This window comes from Centrocercus urophasianus, unplaced genomic scaffold (assembly GCF_019232065.1).
Source record: "Centrocercus urophasianus isolate 14NV4802_14NV808 unplaced genomic scaffold, USGS_Curo_1.0 seq_2, whole genome shotgun sequence".
Lineage (NCBI taxonomy): Eukaryota > Metazoa > Chordata > Aves > Galliformes > Phasianidae > Centrocercus > Centrocercus urophasianus.
In genome coordinates, this window is record NW_024884755.1 from 17497867 (window position 1) to 17513304 (window position 15438).

A 15438-nucleotide genomic window follows, 5' to 3' on the forward strand; every position below is an offset into this window, starting at 1 on the left:
GTCCAGGAGCATTTCATAAAGCATAGTTCTACACCATTTAGCATAAAAATTTAAACATTTTATGAAGAACCTAAACTGGAGTTAGTGACTCCTTTTTGACTCGTGAAATTAAAAGCAATGCTGCTTTTCCAATGTAATTCTGTCCTTTCTTATCAGAGCATGAACTCCAGTACTGTGCTGGCAAATTTTTGATTTTGTTGTTTTTGATTTTGCAGTTTCATAGAACCAAACCTGTGACTGAATTGCCTCTTAAGTAGACATAGTTATGGTTTGATGGCAAAACCTCTATTTTTGCTGTGCTATGCTTTAGCAGCAGTGCTCATAGACTACAGCAAGTGATATTTTAAGTCTTTATCTTGCATGCAGCATCTCTAATTCTAGTTCTCTATTTCAAAAGAGCAAAGCTGCTTTTTTCACATACTTGTTTCTGTAATATCTTTAAAATACCTACTTAATTTTTTTGCTTGGAAAAGATGTATGTTACATGTTCATGCCCCTAGCATGACTACTGCTGTGTGTTGTGGAGTTTTTTTTGTTTGTTTCTTTTTGAAGAGCTGCTAATGCAACTGTTTTAATATGTACGCCTTACCAATTATTTCTGTCTCTCTGTCTGTCTGTCTGTCTCTCTCTCTGTCTCTCTCTCTCTCTAACAAATTGTTCCTTCCAGTTCTCTACTCTCTGGTTCCCTATTAGTATAATTCCTTCTTCAAGGTGCCCTTTATATGCTATGACTTTGACACGTAGGTCCAGCTTCTCAAAGCCCACAGTATTTACTTCTCTCTTGATAGCTTGTGTAAAGGCCTGGCTTTTCTTCTGATTAGATCTAATAGCTCTGAATCTATTAGATATAAAATCCTACAGATAGATCCTCTTCCCTCCTTCTATCACTATCCGCATCCTAAATGCTGAGAAACGGCACAGAGTATAGTAAATGATGTAAGCAGTTGTATACTGTCTAGTAAATAAGATATCCAATTTCCTGACCAAGGTAAAGAAATGACAAAACTCTCCGTGGTAGGAATTTTTATTGTTTGTTAAGTGAGAAAGAGGTACATACTATTGCAGTTTTAACATGATCAACATCTTGCTACTGCTTAGGATAATCTAGCAACTCCAGTGTTCTCAATACTAATGCAACGCTTTTATTTTTCATAAACTTAACATCTGAAAACAGAATAAATGTGCATTCTTCTTTCCATATTTTAGAAGCCCAACTACTTAGCTTTATTATTTAATCAATGTGTAGATGTAACTTCCAAAGGAATGAGGCTCTAGGAATTCATAGCCATGAGAAAAAACACAAAAAAACCTTTTTTTTCATAATTTAACAGTCTAATAAAAGACCTATCTATTGTTAGGTAATAAATCCAGTTACAAATGCATGTATAGAGAAGGAACTTCTGTGGATGTCAGAACAGAAAATGATCAGCTATTTACAAGGTGCACAGCAGGATGATATAGTAGCCAAGATCCACCATTCAGAAACCAAAGGTGTTCTCTCCACTGTAGGCAACATATAAGAATCCGTCTTCGTCTTTCTCCTTCTCATAAAGTTGTCCCATAGTTAAGCTTGAAGGAAAAGAGAAACAGCTTTCTTACAAGATGACCATTGCAAATGGTAATTCAACCTCACATAAACAAGGCTTCATAAAAGCTAATGTTAAGTGTGTATGTAAAATAGAATACAAAAATAAGAACATATAAAAAGCATTCAACATCTGCGCTCACAAAGTGTCCAGTGCTCTCTCTGGAACATTTCTGTTAGATTTCTGATACTTCTGTACATCACAAATCTGTTTATCACAGTGCTTCCTTATATTGAAAATTAGTCACTGGATATATTTCGGTTTCTGAATCATACATTATTGTGGCCGTCACTTAACAGCAAGATTAAGAGCCTGACAGCACCTTCTTTGCAGCCACATTGAAACCTTGCTTCTTGAATAAACAACCTGATTCCTTCCTCCATGTGCTATAGTCTTTACTGTTCTGACGATCTCAAATTCATCACAAGTATTTTCTGGACAGTTTCTTTCAGATCCAGGTTGTTTGGGGAAGTAAAAAGCTCTTTTGTCTATATTGCTAAGAAGAGAAGACTATAAAATAGTGCTGCTACCAAAATTCCAAACCAGTTAGAAACTAGTACTTCTTGAACATTTGGGCAACTTAATTACTCATTTATTTTATGAGGATAGGCTTGTGGCCCTTCACAATCTAAGTAGCCTTTTGTGGGATGATTGTATTATGAAAACAGAATCAAACCCAAGCGATGACTTGGCCAGCACAATAACACAACTGTCTGTGAATGACAGATGAAACAGTGACTGATGTGAGTCAGCTGCATAAAGATGCTCCTTCAGATCATCTTTTCTAACTTCCCAAGAGTGTCTGAGAAAAGGACAGTGAACTGAAAGATACAGACTGAATGTGGGTGATGGGGAAACAATCACGGCTTTTTCCCTGTGAGAAAGGGGTAGTGCACAAGGAGAAGAGCTGGGGAGAGTTGCAAACAGTAGTTGAAATTGATGGAAATTGATAAATAGTAGATAACCACCTGGATGAAAAGGATGTTAAGAGTTAGTGGTTTATGCAGCACCATTAGCCTAGAAAACAGGCAGAACTGTGGACCGGTTACGTTTTTGCCTATTAACAAAAGTTCCTATTTTTACATCAGCTCGAAGATTCAATGCCTTGTATTTTCAGCAGGGCTGTGATATCATCATTGCATGAGATGATACGACGTGCCCTTTTTTCTTTTCCTTTCCTCTTTGTTCCTATCAGTTCTACAGTACTGAGAAGATGGGACTAAGGCATTCCTAATACTCCTAGAAGAAGGAAAGAAAAGGTCCTCACAGGTCCTATGATTCTCATAGGTGTCATGAATTAAGTAAAAATATTTCTTGCTGAGTCTGGTCAGGTGATCTGGAGGTGCTGTTACACAGGTAAGTGTTAACAAGAATAACACTGCCTCTAAACTAACACCACATTCTATTTCCTCAAATATTATTAAAATAGCTTGTACAGCAAGCTGCTCTAGTAGCTGGTAACATCATGTTTTGTTCTGTATGTAGCAGACAACCGTTGATGCTTACTCCGCTCCACAGAGCAGTGTTTTTCACATTACTTTTAGTCATTTTGCATTTAGTATTTACAGGAAAAGTTATTTAAAAAAAAAAAAAGTTTCTGTGTGAGCTGACAGAAATAGGTTAATGATTTTTTAAAATAGTTTACAGTGTTGGCTTTTGAACATTTAACATACAACTTCTTTTGCCACATGGAGAAGTTATCTGATATTTACGATGTCATAACCCCAGTCTACCTTCTTGCAATGTACTGCAATCAGAATGTCTTTTACATTCACCTTTCAGCTGAGCTTGAGAAACTAAATATTTATCAATACGTGTGACCAAAAAAAGTCATAACCACAAGAAGATGAAAATGTGACCAAATGCCTTCAAAAATTGCTGACTAATCCTCAGGAGGGTTTTTTTTTGTTCCTCTGATATGTACAGCCATGCGAAAATGGTTCTGAATAGCAAGTGAACAGCTACTTACCTGGACTGTGGGACAGTCTTGTCTACAAAGAGGAATATTGCTTTCTCAGAGGGCAGCTGAATCCTCTTCCTGATGATCCACATAAACTGGGCCACAGTGATGTCAGACGGAACTAAGTATTTCCTCTTGTCAATATCAACAATCTGAGATCCTGATACCTTCTCCACTATGACCTGTAAAACATGCATGAAAGTGAGGTTTTTCAGGACTGGTATGAACAGGCAGCTTTGATAGTGAGAGACAGGACTCACTCACTACTGTACAACCTGATTTTACAGCTGTGCTGAAACCTACATTCATTTATACAATGGCTCAAAATTTCCTGTGCCTGAGCAGGGGGAAAAAGATGCAAGGTGCTCAAAAGAATCCTGGAAAACATCTGCTTTTTAAAGAAAATTATTTCTCGTATCCTGGAGATCTAAAATTACTTTTATTCAAGTTGGGAGAGTAACATCCTATTGTGTTTAAACATGGCCTGCTAATTTTCAAAATAAGTTCCCCACGTGCAGGATGATATGAAGCTTTGGAGAAAAAAAAAATACAGCCCTGCTAGGGGTCAATTTAATGATAGAATCACTGAGATCCTGAGTAAGAGTTGAAAGGACCTTAAAGAACATTCAGTTCCATACCCCTGCGATGGGCAGGGTCACCTCCCACCAGATCAGGTTAGCCAAAGCCCTATCCAGCCCGACCTCGAGGTGGAGCATCCATGGCTTCTCTGGGCTGCCTATTCCATTGCCTCAGCAACCTCGTTGATGGAAATCTTCTGTTGCACAGAATTCTAGTCTGCAACGGGCAATACCAAGAAATAGAAGCCTGATATGTACACCACCTCCACTCTTCAAACAACTGTGGTCTTTGAATAATGTCTCAAATCATTCCTAATACATGACAGCCAACTGCCCTCATGTGGAGTATAACAAAAAATTTAGAACAAAATAAAAATCAATGTGAATGAGAGGCCATTTCGCCTGCTGTGTGCAAGTCCTAAATGCCAAAATATCTCTTGGGCTTCCATGTAAAAAAATCCAGAATTGTCTAAGTTCTTTTTAAAGCTCTTTGTATTAATCTGTGCAATGTACTGTATCATAACACAACATATACTGGTATGTACGTATGTACATCACATGTGTACCGCTGTGAGAGAAACTGTCAAGTTCAGCAGAAGCAGAGGTATACCGCAGGGAGCAGTGAAGAGCTGGAGAAGCCATGCTCTATCTGAGTACAGTCAAAATTCTTAGAATTGCAGTGTAAATTGCATAACCCAATGCTCTAGCTTGCCACAGACACACACTCATATTTCTACCATTGCAGCATTGCTTTTGAATTGACATTCCTTCTGTCTGGGTTTGTATAATCAATCTGGCAACGATTACTGACTTCCCAATTAGGCAGTCGGTGTTTCTGCCAAGCTCTAAACCAAGGCATCAAAATGAAGCATGCCTTCAGTGTGCCCTGGAGTACCAGCTGGTCTGCCAATGGTGTCAGCTGAGCACTCTACCGAAGTACCCGAAACGTGCCATGATGCAATATCATCTCTGTGCCTGTGCCATACCAAATTACACTGATAGAGAATCCAGCTATGTATGTATCTGATACATAGATACATGTACAGATGATATGATTACTGTGTCAGTTGGTCAGATGAAGAAACAGGAGGACAGGGAAAGCATGCTAATAAAATGTAGGTTTTAGCTACATATGAATAAGAGCCAGGTGGGATACGTAGACTATAAGAGTCTAATAAAAATCACACATTCTTATACTGCCTGGCCATAAGAACTTGGCACTTTCTTGCTTATACCGGGAGAGTTTGGTAAAAGAAGGCACACGGGACCCAAACAAAGATGCCTAAATAGGATGGTGTTTACACCATCAACAGGCTTTTTTTTGCTACTCTGAAAAGCAGCTACCCACGCTAATGACCACTTCAGAATGCCTACTGACTCAGGTTTGCAATAATTTCCTTATTTTTTCACAAGACAGCAAAAAAAAATTCAACATGCTATTCTGAGTATGCATAACTACACTCTAAAGCATATGGTTTGTTCTTGTTCTTACTGTCTTACCAGATACTAGTCTCTTCTTTGTGCATCAGAGTATTTTACTCATACGTAGGGAAATTGAGAAACCGACCACGGGAAGGACAGATTGCAAGGTGTACACAAAAAGCAACAGGTATCAGAACGAGAATTGAGTATAATGTCTAGAAAGGACCTGATGGTCATTGCTCCACATAAAGTAGTCCTTCAAGGACAAACACAGCATGAGGGGAAATCGAGCTGACAAGAAATTGCCACATCTCCACTGCTTATCTGCGTTCACCATTGCTACAGCATATAGGTAATGCTCAGATAAAAGTACAAAATATAGTATGGTCTGGAGAATCTTCTTATTTTCTACAACTGAGTCAACTGAAACAGGAGGGTAAACTAGCTGGCCCTTACAATATATGGGAACCGTAAAGAACACAAAGAACAGCCTGAACAAAATGTTCAAGCCTTAACAACTGAAAATTAAAAAACCACACTGCAATAGTCCACCACACATTGTAGCTTCACCATGAAGTAACCTTCACAACTGGAAGTCAAGGCTACTGGTGAACTGCTTTAGTAAAACTTACAGATACTTTTTACCCTTCAAGCACTTGATCTCTCAGCAAATTTAAAATAGCAGTGCTTAGGAAGCATGAATGTCTTTCTACTCCCATTTCATTCCTAAAGGGACAAGGGCAGGTAGTTGTATGTTATCTTAATACATTTTATAATGCTTGAGCCCCTAAAATATGTGTATACAGCAGCTGAGAACTGAATTCCCTTTGACCTACATCACTCTGGATGTAGACTATAGCCTGAAAAGAAGGAAACATGCATTAAGTTGGAAAAAAAATCTTTGACTGGTAAATGAAAAAAACGTATTTGATATTGTATGGTAACTGTTGAGTCATGGCCTGAAGCACTGACTGAGCAGCTGGGGAAAGGACCCGGTCAGCCCTGGGAGCACAGGTGAAGGCAGCTCAGCTGTGGGACCAGAAGGGATGGAGCCTGGCTGCAGCTCTTAGACCTCATTGAAGGCTGACTAGTACTGCAGAAGTATCTTCGGTTGGAGGTCCCTTCTTTGTGAAGTTTCTCCCTGTGAGCTTAGATCTTCAGAGACAGGTGAGCGGTCCTTTCTTCCTTCCCTTATAACATCTATTACACTAGTGCCTTTGTTGTTACACCTCCTGTATCACCATTCCATCCTACTGATCTTTCTGATTGTTACAGGCATCAACTACTTTGTAAAAGTTAGGTGGCTCAGTATGAAACATCAAGCAGAAAAATACTTATCTGCTCAAACAAAGCGTCACAATGCACTTGGAGATTTAATTCCTGTTACCTTGTTCCCTGTTGCTGTTCATTGTAATTCTAACATGCACCATGAGTTGCAACGTCTCTCTTTTTCATCTTGAAAGACATCTTGGAAATGGACAAATGTATGCTTGTGAAGGTATATGGTTATTAGTATGCGACAGACTATGTTTTATAGTTAGCCAAGTGGAGAATGGTAAGGACTGGATCAGCTTGCCATGCTACATTTGGAGATGTTGTAACTAGGTTTGATTCAGTAGCAGAGAAAGGTAATGCATTTAGAGGCTTTCCTCTGGGTTGTGCTCTACCAAGTTACCAAGAGGTCAGATAGGAATGGTACTAATAGAAACTAATGTCATCAGATGAGATATGGAAAATCTTACTCATAAGTAGGCAGGCTGAAAGTGTGGACATGTTGCTAACTGTTACTAAGAGTGTTAGTAGGGTAAGTATGGTCACCACCATGACTGAAACATGGTAAAAGGGATTATTACAGAGTGAAGAAGCCATCCATTATTTAGCAGGCAGGTAGGTATTATTGCAGAAAGGAGTCACCATTTGCAATGGTTCTTCAAACAACTGGGTCTGCATGACATGGATTCACCAAGGTAAGGCTGGTTACAGGCATAGAATAAATATGGGAAAATCACCTCCCTCATCCAGCCAGGAAGGAGGACTGTCAAGGTGTAAAGAACTTATTCCCTTTCTTGAAATCATGCACAGAATTATCTTCAAGACACTGAAAGTACTGTACTGGGGCTCCCAGTACAGGAAGGATGTGGAGCTCTCGGAGTGGGTCTGTAGCAGGGCCACTAAGATGATGAGAGGGCTGGAGCACCTCTCCTATGAAGAAAGGTTGAGAGAACTGGGCTTGTTTAGAGAAGAGAAGGCTCGAGGGAGACCTCATTGTGACCTTCCAGTACTTGAAGGAAGTGCATAAATAAGAGGGGGAATGGCTGCTTACAAAGGTGGATACTGATAGGACAAGGGGGAACAGTTTTAAATTGAGACAGGAAGGTTTAGGTTAGCTATTAGGAGGAAGTCTTTCCCCCAGAGGGTGGTGAGGCACTGGAACAGGTTGCCCAAGGAGGCTGTGGATGCCCCATCCCTGCAGGCATTCAAGGCCAGGCTGGATGTGGCTCTGGGCAGCCTGGGCTGCTGGTTGGCGACCCTGCACACAGCTGGATGAGCATTGTGGTCCTTTTCAACCCAGCTCATTCTATGTTTTTACAAGGTCTTTGCTGGGGATATAATAGCTCTTAGCAATCAGCAGGACACTGATAAAGCATAGACATGCGTGGTAAGTGTTCAGAAAGTCAGGCCCTCTTGCTTATTTGACAATGCACATTAGGGCAGAGGAAGGAATGCTGGGTAGCTGCACGTCTTTGGGCCTTCTTTAAAACATCGAAGGTGGCAAAAAGGAAAATGAATTTACTTGAATCCAGTCAAAGAATAGAGGGCAGGATGCAGGCAGTTTATCCACCTCTGCCTCTAAGTTCTGGATCAAAGCTGGCCTGGTTACTCACCGGGACACGGTCAGGGTATTTGGCGCGGATCTTTGCCGACTCCACGCATCTGTGCTCTGTGAACAAAACTCGCAGTTAGTCACTGCACAGTAACAGGGCAGTCAGAGTCCTACACAGAGCGAGCACCACCGCAGGCACAGCAGCCAGCGGGCACCGTCGTGCCTTCCGTGACGCGGCCCCAGCCACCGAGCTCGTTCTCCACCGCCGCGCCGCCCTTCGTCGAGAACCGCGGGACCGTCCGCCCAGCACCACCGCGCCGGCGCGGGGAGCCCGCCGCGGCACGCACGACTGCGAGGCCCGGTGCGGACGGCGACGCAGAAGACAGGAGGCCGCCGGCGGGGAGCGCCAGGCCCGCCCTTACCCAGCGCATGGTCCTCTTTGAACATCCACTTCATGGCGCGAGCTGGGCGGGAAGCGGAGCCAGCGGCGAGGCCCTGGTGCGGGCAAGAAGGGAGCCGAGCCAGGCGGCGGAGCCTGCAGCTGTCACGGACCCTGTCACAACAAAATCAGCCCTGGCTCGGCAGGCGGGACTTCCGGCTCGGCGGTTCCTTAGCAACCACTGGAACGCGGTGCTTCCGGCTCGCGGACGGAGGGGCGGGGCTGTGGCGAACGGCAGGGAATCACGCGGAGGAAACGAGGCTGCGCAGCGGTCCTTTCGGTGGTGCTGCTGCGATGCTGGCGGTCACGCTGTGGGTCCCGACGCCGTAGCAACTGCCCTCACTACCTTCCTGCTGCCGTCTCTGGGCGCTCCCCGCTTCGCCTCAACCGTCCTTCCCGGAACGCGCGAACCAGTGTTCACCGGCTGACGCGCCCGTTCCGGCGCGTGGGGAAGCCTGGCTTCGGCCACTCAGTACTTGCCGCTGCCGTGGGCGCGGGATGGCAGGCGTGGAGCTGTTCTCGCACCCCGCGCTTCACACGCGCTACCGAGCTGGGCTCTGCTCCACCGCCGTGCTGGCGCTGCTGCTCATCGCCGTGCTCACCTACGTGCCGCCTTTGCTGGTGGCCTACAGGAGCCACGGTGAGCAACTCCCAGCCCCGCGGAGCCCTGCCCGGGGCCGCGCTGAGACTTCGCGCCGTCTCTGCCCTCAGGTTTCTGGCTGAAGCAGAACGCGTACCGAGAGCAGCCGACGGTTCGGTTCCGGTACGAGGTGCTTTTCGTGGCCACCACCGGGCCTGGCCCGGGTAGCTTCCTGGCGTGGAGCACGTTCCCAGCTTTCAACCGGCTCCAGGAGGACCGACTGCGCGTCCCGCTCCTGTCGGTAGGCGGCCCGGTGATGGGCAGGGAGTCGGGGAGCTCCGTCCTCAGTCTCGCGCTATGCGGCTTCGTTGGCCTCGGACAGGCAGCTTTCATGTTTGGCTTGCAGACGGACATTGCATATTTTCCCAAAGCTAGTTGCTGGCTTTTCTTTCCTGTTTTTTTTTCTTAATTTTTCTTCCTTCCCCCTCCCACCCTCCCTTCTGTAAGGATTATACTCTGAGGCTTGTGGGGGTTTGCAGGTAGCCCCCTGCTTTTGAATGCAGAAACAAAAGCATATAGTCTCTCCCCTGCAGCCATTGTTCCTTCTGGGATTCAGGAGTGGTAGCTATTTATCTGTGAAAGCTCTGTTATGTTTCCTCATGGTTGTGAATTGCTGAGGTACTGGGCAAGAGTGGCACAGAAGCACCGCGAGCCTTGGCTTACTACCAGGAACTATACGTGGTGTAAAGAAGCTACTAAGAGTGAGCTGCCATGGCTGGAAGCCATTAAGCATTCACATGGATGTAGCAGAAGATCCAGCATTAAGATATGGATTGCAGCATACAGGGAAGATGTTTGGAATGGCATAGGACAGAAGAGCTCTTGGAGAGTCATTTCTCTTCCTGTGAAGTGCATGGAGCATTGTGTAACAGAATTAAGGCTGCTTCTCTCTAATCTCATGTCTTTAAAATCAAGCAGCTTTTTATTATATTTCTAACGATGCTGTCTATTTGCTTTCTTTGTATGTACATGTTGCAGTTATGGAAATCTGTAGTTTAACTTTTCTTTGTATTTCTTAACAGGAAAACTCCTCTATTAAAATAAATAAAAGTCTGGTTGCTCCTTTTAGACTAGAGAAGAAGACAAAAATCAAGATGGCAAAATGGATCAGTTGCATTTTAAATTGGAGCTTCCGCTACGACCTACAGAGCATGTAGTTGGTGTTCAGCTGATTTTGATCTTTTCCTACCACCTTTATGTGAGCATTTTTTTTTGTTTTATTTGTTGTGACACATAAACCCAATGTAGTATTTCAGTACTAGTTATGCAAAGAATCTTTGCACATTTGAAATTTCTGAGAGATTTTAGTAACATATCTGATTTTTTTTTTTTTTCTGCCGCTATCAGGTCATTCCTGGTTTCTCTGCATGGGGATTTGTTGGCTTTTTTTTTTTTCTTTTTTTCCAAGGAGAAGGGCTGATTTGCTTCTGTGTATTTTGTTGATCTCTAGTGTAGCATATAGAACAGAGATGTACAACAATAGATGTTGGAGTTCATGGCATCAGAAAATATTTGAGTCTTGCAGTACGCAGAAGTTTGTGTGCTCTTAAATACTGCTGTGTCTTGACAAGCAGTTTTCTGAAGTGGAGGGTCAGGTGGCAGTTTAATACATAAAGGGAATGGGTGAGACACAAGTGCAGAGAGAATTCTTGGGAAGCATGTGGAAGTAGCAATAGTACAGAGCAGTGAAATGTATTATAGAGTTCAATGAAGAGATAGGCAAGGACATTTTACTAGTAAGATTAGGTTTAGTTTATCGAACAAACTTGCTGAATGCAGATGGAAAAACTTAGCAAGCGCTGCTGTGCTGTGTTTACTCTGAATCACAGAGTAGAAGCCTTGCAGTCCTGAGTTTATGTGCTGAAGTATTAAGCCAGCAATCAATAGCATGTGAAAAGTTCCAATACTAACAGTGCTTCATTTTAAGGCAAATGTGCAAGTTTTCCTTCAGATTGAGTGGTTGACCAGTGCAGAGAAACAACTTTGTTTAGCCTGTAACAAAGTCTGGGAGTCCTTATCTTGCCTTGGTAACTGAGTATTTCAAAGCTTTTCTCCAGTAAAAGTGTTTAATAATCTTGCTACTTTAAGCATGTTATGGCAAGCCACTGTTTTGTTTTTTGTCATTAGTGTCAAAATGTTGGACTTCACTGAATCATCTGTGGAACTTCAGTTAACAAGATTAGTTAATTAATTAGCATCAAAGCTAGTTCATTTATAAAAGATTATGCATGTTTATTGTTTGACGCTCCCTTCTTTAGAATAATGTGATAATTTTAAACATTCATGTCAGCGAAATCCTATCTATGAAGAAATTCTATAGGTACGAATTGGTAGAAAACTGTGGTTGATGTTGTTTTTCCTAAATTTTCTGCTTGTGTGTTCACTGTTTCAGAGAATGTCGACATTTGTGATGCAGAGCATGGCTTTTCTTCAGTTTTTTTCTCCTGTACCGGGATCTCAGCTCTATGCGAATGGAGACCTGAAACTGAACCAGAGGCAATTACTTAACCACTGTGGGCTGGATACCAGATACAATGTGAGAACTTTTTTTTTCCTCTGTAAATTTCTCCCTTGCTATTCTCCTGTTACAGTAAGTGACCCCTTAATTATTTGCACACATACATAGAGTGGACACTGAAACTTTTTTGAGCTGTTGTTTATTTGTTACGTTGGAGGGTAGAAGAGGTTCTGCTGAGATATTCAGTCTAATGTTTGTGATTTCCTTACAAGGCACGGTTACTTTGGCTAAGAAACTCAGTAGAATTACTTTCCTGAAGAGTGGACAAATAATGCAAATATCTCCTTGTGGTGACAGGTGTCTGTGGTCAATGGCACAAGTCCTTTTGCAAGTGACTATGATCTAAAAAACATCATTGCAGCGTATCGAGATAGAAATGGTAAGCCTGAATGTATAGCTGCTAACTGCAGGACAGCAGCAGTTACTACATTAGTAGCTGTTATTTAAGGATTTGAGTTCTCTATTAAAACTGAAAAGACCATTCACTTGGGTATTTTCCTTCCCTGTTTCAGTGACGACAGTATTTTCAGATCCTAACCCCATTTGGATGACTGGAAGAGCAGCAAATATGCCATTTATCGTTAATGCCACTATTCATTACCCAGTGGAAGTTATCTTATATCCTTAGAAAACTACATTAGTGGTGAAATAACTGGATAGTATTATTTGAGCCTTCACATACAGGCCAAATGAACACTACTTTCTTTTAGACTTGTCCCTAAATTTTTCCTTTTTCAATGAAGTGTATGCTGTATACTTGTTTGCCTATCCCTGCATGTGCATACCCTTACTGTTTCTGCTTGCAAAACCCTTTCTGTCTTTTCCTACAGGGAATGTCTGTTGCTGTTCTGCCTTACTAAAATGATATTTTAAGGCAGTTTCTTAGCAGTTCGCTCTGAACGTCCTTACTAAGTTTTGGTCTGGTTCTTCAATCCTGTAATTGTTGTAACTGCTACAGGCAAATCGTGTTACTGCATTTTATGACCTAAAGCAAATCAGAAAACCTGTATGTAGCGTAGGCTCAACAAATGATAGCCCTGCAGTGGATGAGGCAAATTTGTTGCATGTGCCAACAAAACAAAAAAGCCTTTTTTGCTCCAAAGTAATTAATTATCTTTATGTTCTTTGCTTAGTTTCTCAGACAAGAATAGGCCTGTAATTAGAAAAAAAAACTTAGAGCACATCCCTCACAACTTTTCTTTACCTGAATTAAGAATTACCAATACCTACTTGCTGGTGAAGTAGAGGCAACATAGGCACTTTCCACAGAGTTGTTCTGGATGTCTTCTATGATAGGCATTCTAGCTTTTCTGTGGTCAGAGGCTTTTTGAGGTTTCTGTGACTAAAGGCTTTGTACTTGTTGCCAAATTGATGTGCCTTTCCACCTCTGAATTCTTTTGTTTAGTTATTGCAGTGAGTGTATCAGAAGTGTCTTCTTTAACGCTCCTTGACTTCATGTAAATATCAGCCAGGATTTTGGGAAATGATTAAATTTGCCTGGATCCAGTATGTCAGCATTCTCCTCGTCTTTCTTTGGGTGTTTGGTAGGATTAAAATGTTTGTGTTCCAGAATCAGGTGTTTGCTACGACTCCAGTTTCGCCAATTCTGCCACTGTCTCCGGTATTGTCCTACAAACAGCATCAGTCCTGAGGAAATGCCTGAAAACTTAAGTAATGTGGTTTAAAAATAAGTAGCTGCTTTTTTTTCTCTGTACATTTTCCTTTTTCTTTAGAAGATCAGAACCTTGTAAGTATGTTCTGAAAATGTTCTGTTCTTGCTACATCTTGTGAATGCTACGTCTTGTCATGAAAGGATGTCATTTTCTTTTTTTGAAGATGTGCGTGTCTCTGTATTTCTGTAGGAACATTGCTTTGGGACTGAAGTGTTTAATTTTGAACAGTTAAAGAAGAACTTGGTTTGTGGGTTTTGGTTGTTTTTTTTTCTCCAACAGGATCGCACTTCAAAAAACAAAACAAAACAACAAAAAAAAAACCAACAAAAAAAACCCAAACCCCAAACCAGAATTCAGTGAGCTGCTTTTGAATGACCTAAATTTTGTTAAACCACAAAGACTGAAAATAATATGACAACCATCATAATATGAGCTACTTGTACTGTGTTTTTAATCAATTCGTTATTGCGTTAGGATTGAGCTAAGGGCTACTTATATATCCACTTGTGTGCTATAAAAGGGAAAAATATATCTATCATATATGGGGGATGAGACTGTCACTTTTTTTTTTTTTTTTCCCCCCCACGTTTCTGTAACCGTGGTTATAAGTGTCCACTGACTTTGTTATTAAATTTGTTGATGGAAAAATTAAGGCAGATTTGAGAAGCTGGGTTCTAGGTGATGGTATCTGCAAAATTTGTACAGTCATTTTACTATTGGCAATATTACTGTAAGCTATTGGGAACATCAAAACACAGAAGCATAGCGTCTCACAAAGAAAACGTTAACAGTCTACCAAAGAAACTTCAGAGTTCCAAAGCAAATGAATAATTATTTTCAGAATGTATATGATAATTCAGAATAGAGTAATTCCTGCTGAAAACTGGAAGACTGTTCCTCATTCTTGGAGGCAGGTGGGAAAGATGACTTAAGCCCAGAAAGAGAAAACAGGCAAATAAATTTTTTTGTTTGTTTTCCTTTGGGGCTTATGTTTCTGAATTTGTTACTATTCAATTCTAGCAAAGCAGTTTTATGGCAGGGGGATTCTAAAACATTTCTGGGTATTATTTAATAAAATTCTCTTGAGCCATGGTGTAGCTAATAAAGGTGAAAGAAAAATTTGCAGAGAATTGTACAGTTTGTCTTTTGGCTGTTGCCCTCCAGAATCTTGGTAGTTAAAAAAAAAAAATCTGCCCATTCCTTTTCACCTTCTCAGAATAGCCATCTTCCCTTGAGGTTTTGTTTAACTTTCTTTGAAACTTTGCAGTCTGGTTACTTCCATTTCTCTCAACCTTTATGTGCTAGATGGACTTCGTCCCAGCTTTTTCTTCAACACAAGTGCTAATGCTAACATAGGGAGGGCTGTCTTGGTTATCCAGCGCATTTTGTGTTCTTGAAACTTACACAGTTGTGAACTGTAAATTGTTCTATCTGTACTTGCAGGTAAGTATATTTCATTTGAAGTCTCCCATTTGCTCTTTGAATCTCTGAGCTCTGATAGATTATATCATATTCATAACTTGATAGCTTATGAATACAGAAAATTGACTTTGTATCAGAGTGCCCAGTATCAAAGCAGCTGTTAATTGCTTTTTAGCCTTTCCAGGCACTGAAAAGGATAAACGCTGACTCCTGGGAGCTCATTTGCTCAGTGTCTGAAATTGGTATTTATAGCTGGTCTGCCATAGTCCCTGCTCTTCTCCATTACAGTTCTGCTACTGCTTATGTGGCTGCAGGAATTAGCTCTGGGAGGTTGTTATGGCAAAGATTATACCAAATGTACTCACTTTATAATACT

The 15438-nt window shown here is 41.6% G+C and overlaps 2 protein-coding genes across 2 annotated transcripts; one reads left to right on the forward strand and one right to left on the reverse strand.

Annotated features, from left to right (window-relative positions):
- Positions 1-1008: 1008 nt before the first annotated feature.
- On the reverse strand, positions 1009-8953 carry GABARAPL2 (GABA type A receptor associated protein like 2). The gene is made up of 4 exons (XM_042821404.1): positions 8793-8953; positions 8432-8487; positions 3556-3728; positions 1009-1569 (listed from the first exon to the last, which is right to left on the reverse strand). Exons 1-4 carry the CDS (start codon positions 8824-8826, stop codon positions 1479-1481), a joined length of 354 nt encoding a protein of 117 aa, XP_042677338.1. The 5' UTR covers positions 8827-8953; the 3' UTR covers positions 1009-1478.
- An 83-nt stretch (positions 8954-9036) lies between these two features.
- Positions 9037-14765, forward strand: TMEM231 (transmembrane protein 231). Its single transcript, XM_042821403.1, has 7 exons — positions 9037-9449; positions 9521-9690; positions 10519-10647; positions 11842-11985; positions 12265-12346; positions 12480-12585; positions 13429-14765. The coding sequence occupies exons 1-7, from the start codon at positions 9308-9310 to the stop codon at positions 13616-13618; spliced, it is 963 nt and encodes a 320-aa protein (XP_042677337.1). The 5' UTR covers positions 9037-9307; the 3' UTR covers positions 13619-14765.
- The last annotated feature ends 673 nt before the right edge of the window (positions 14766-15438 follow it).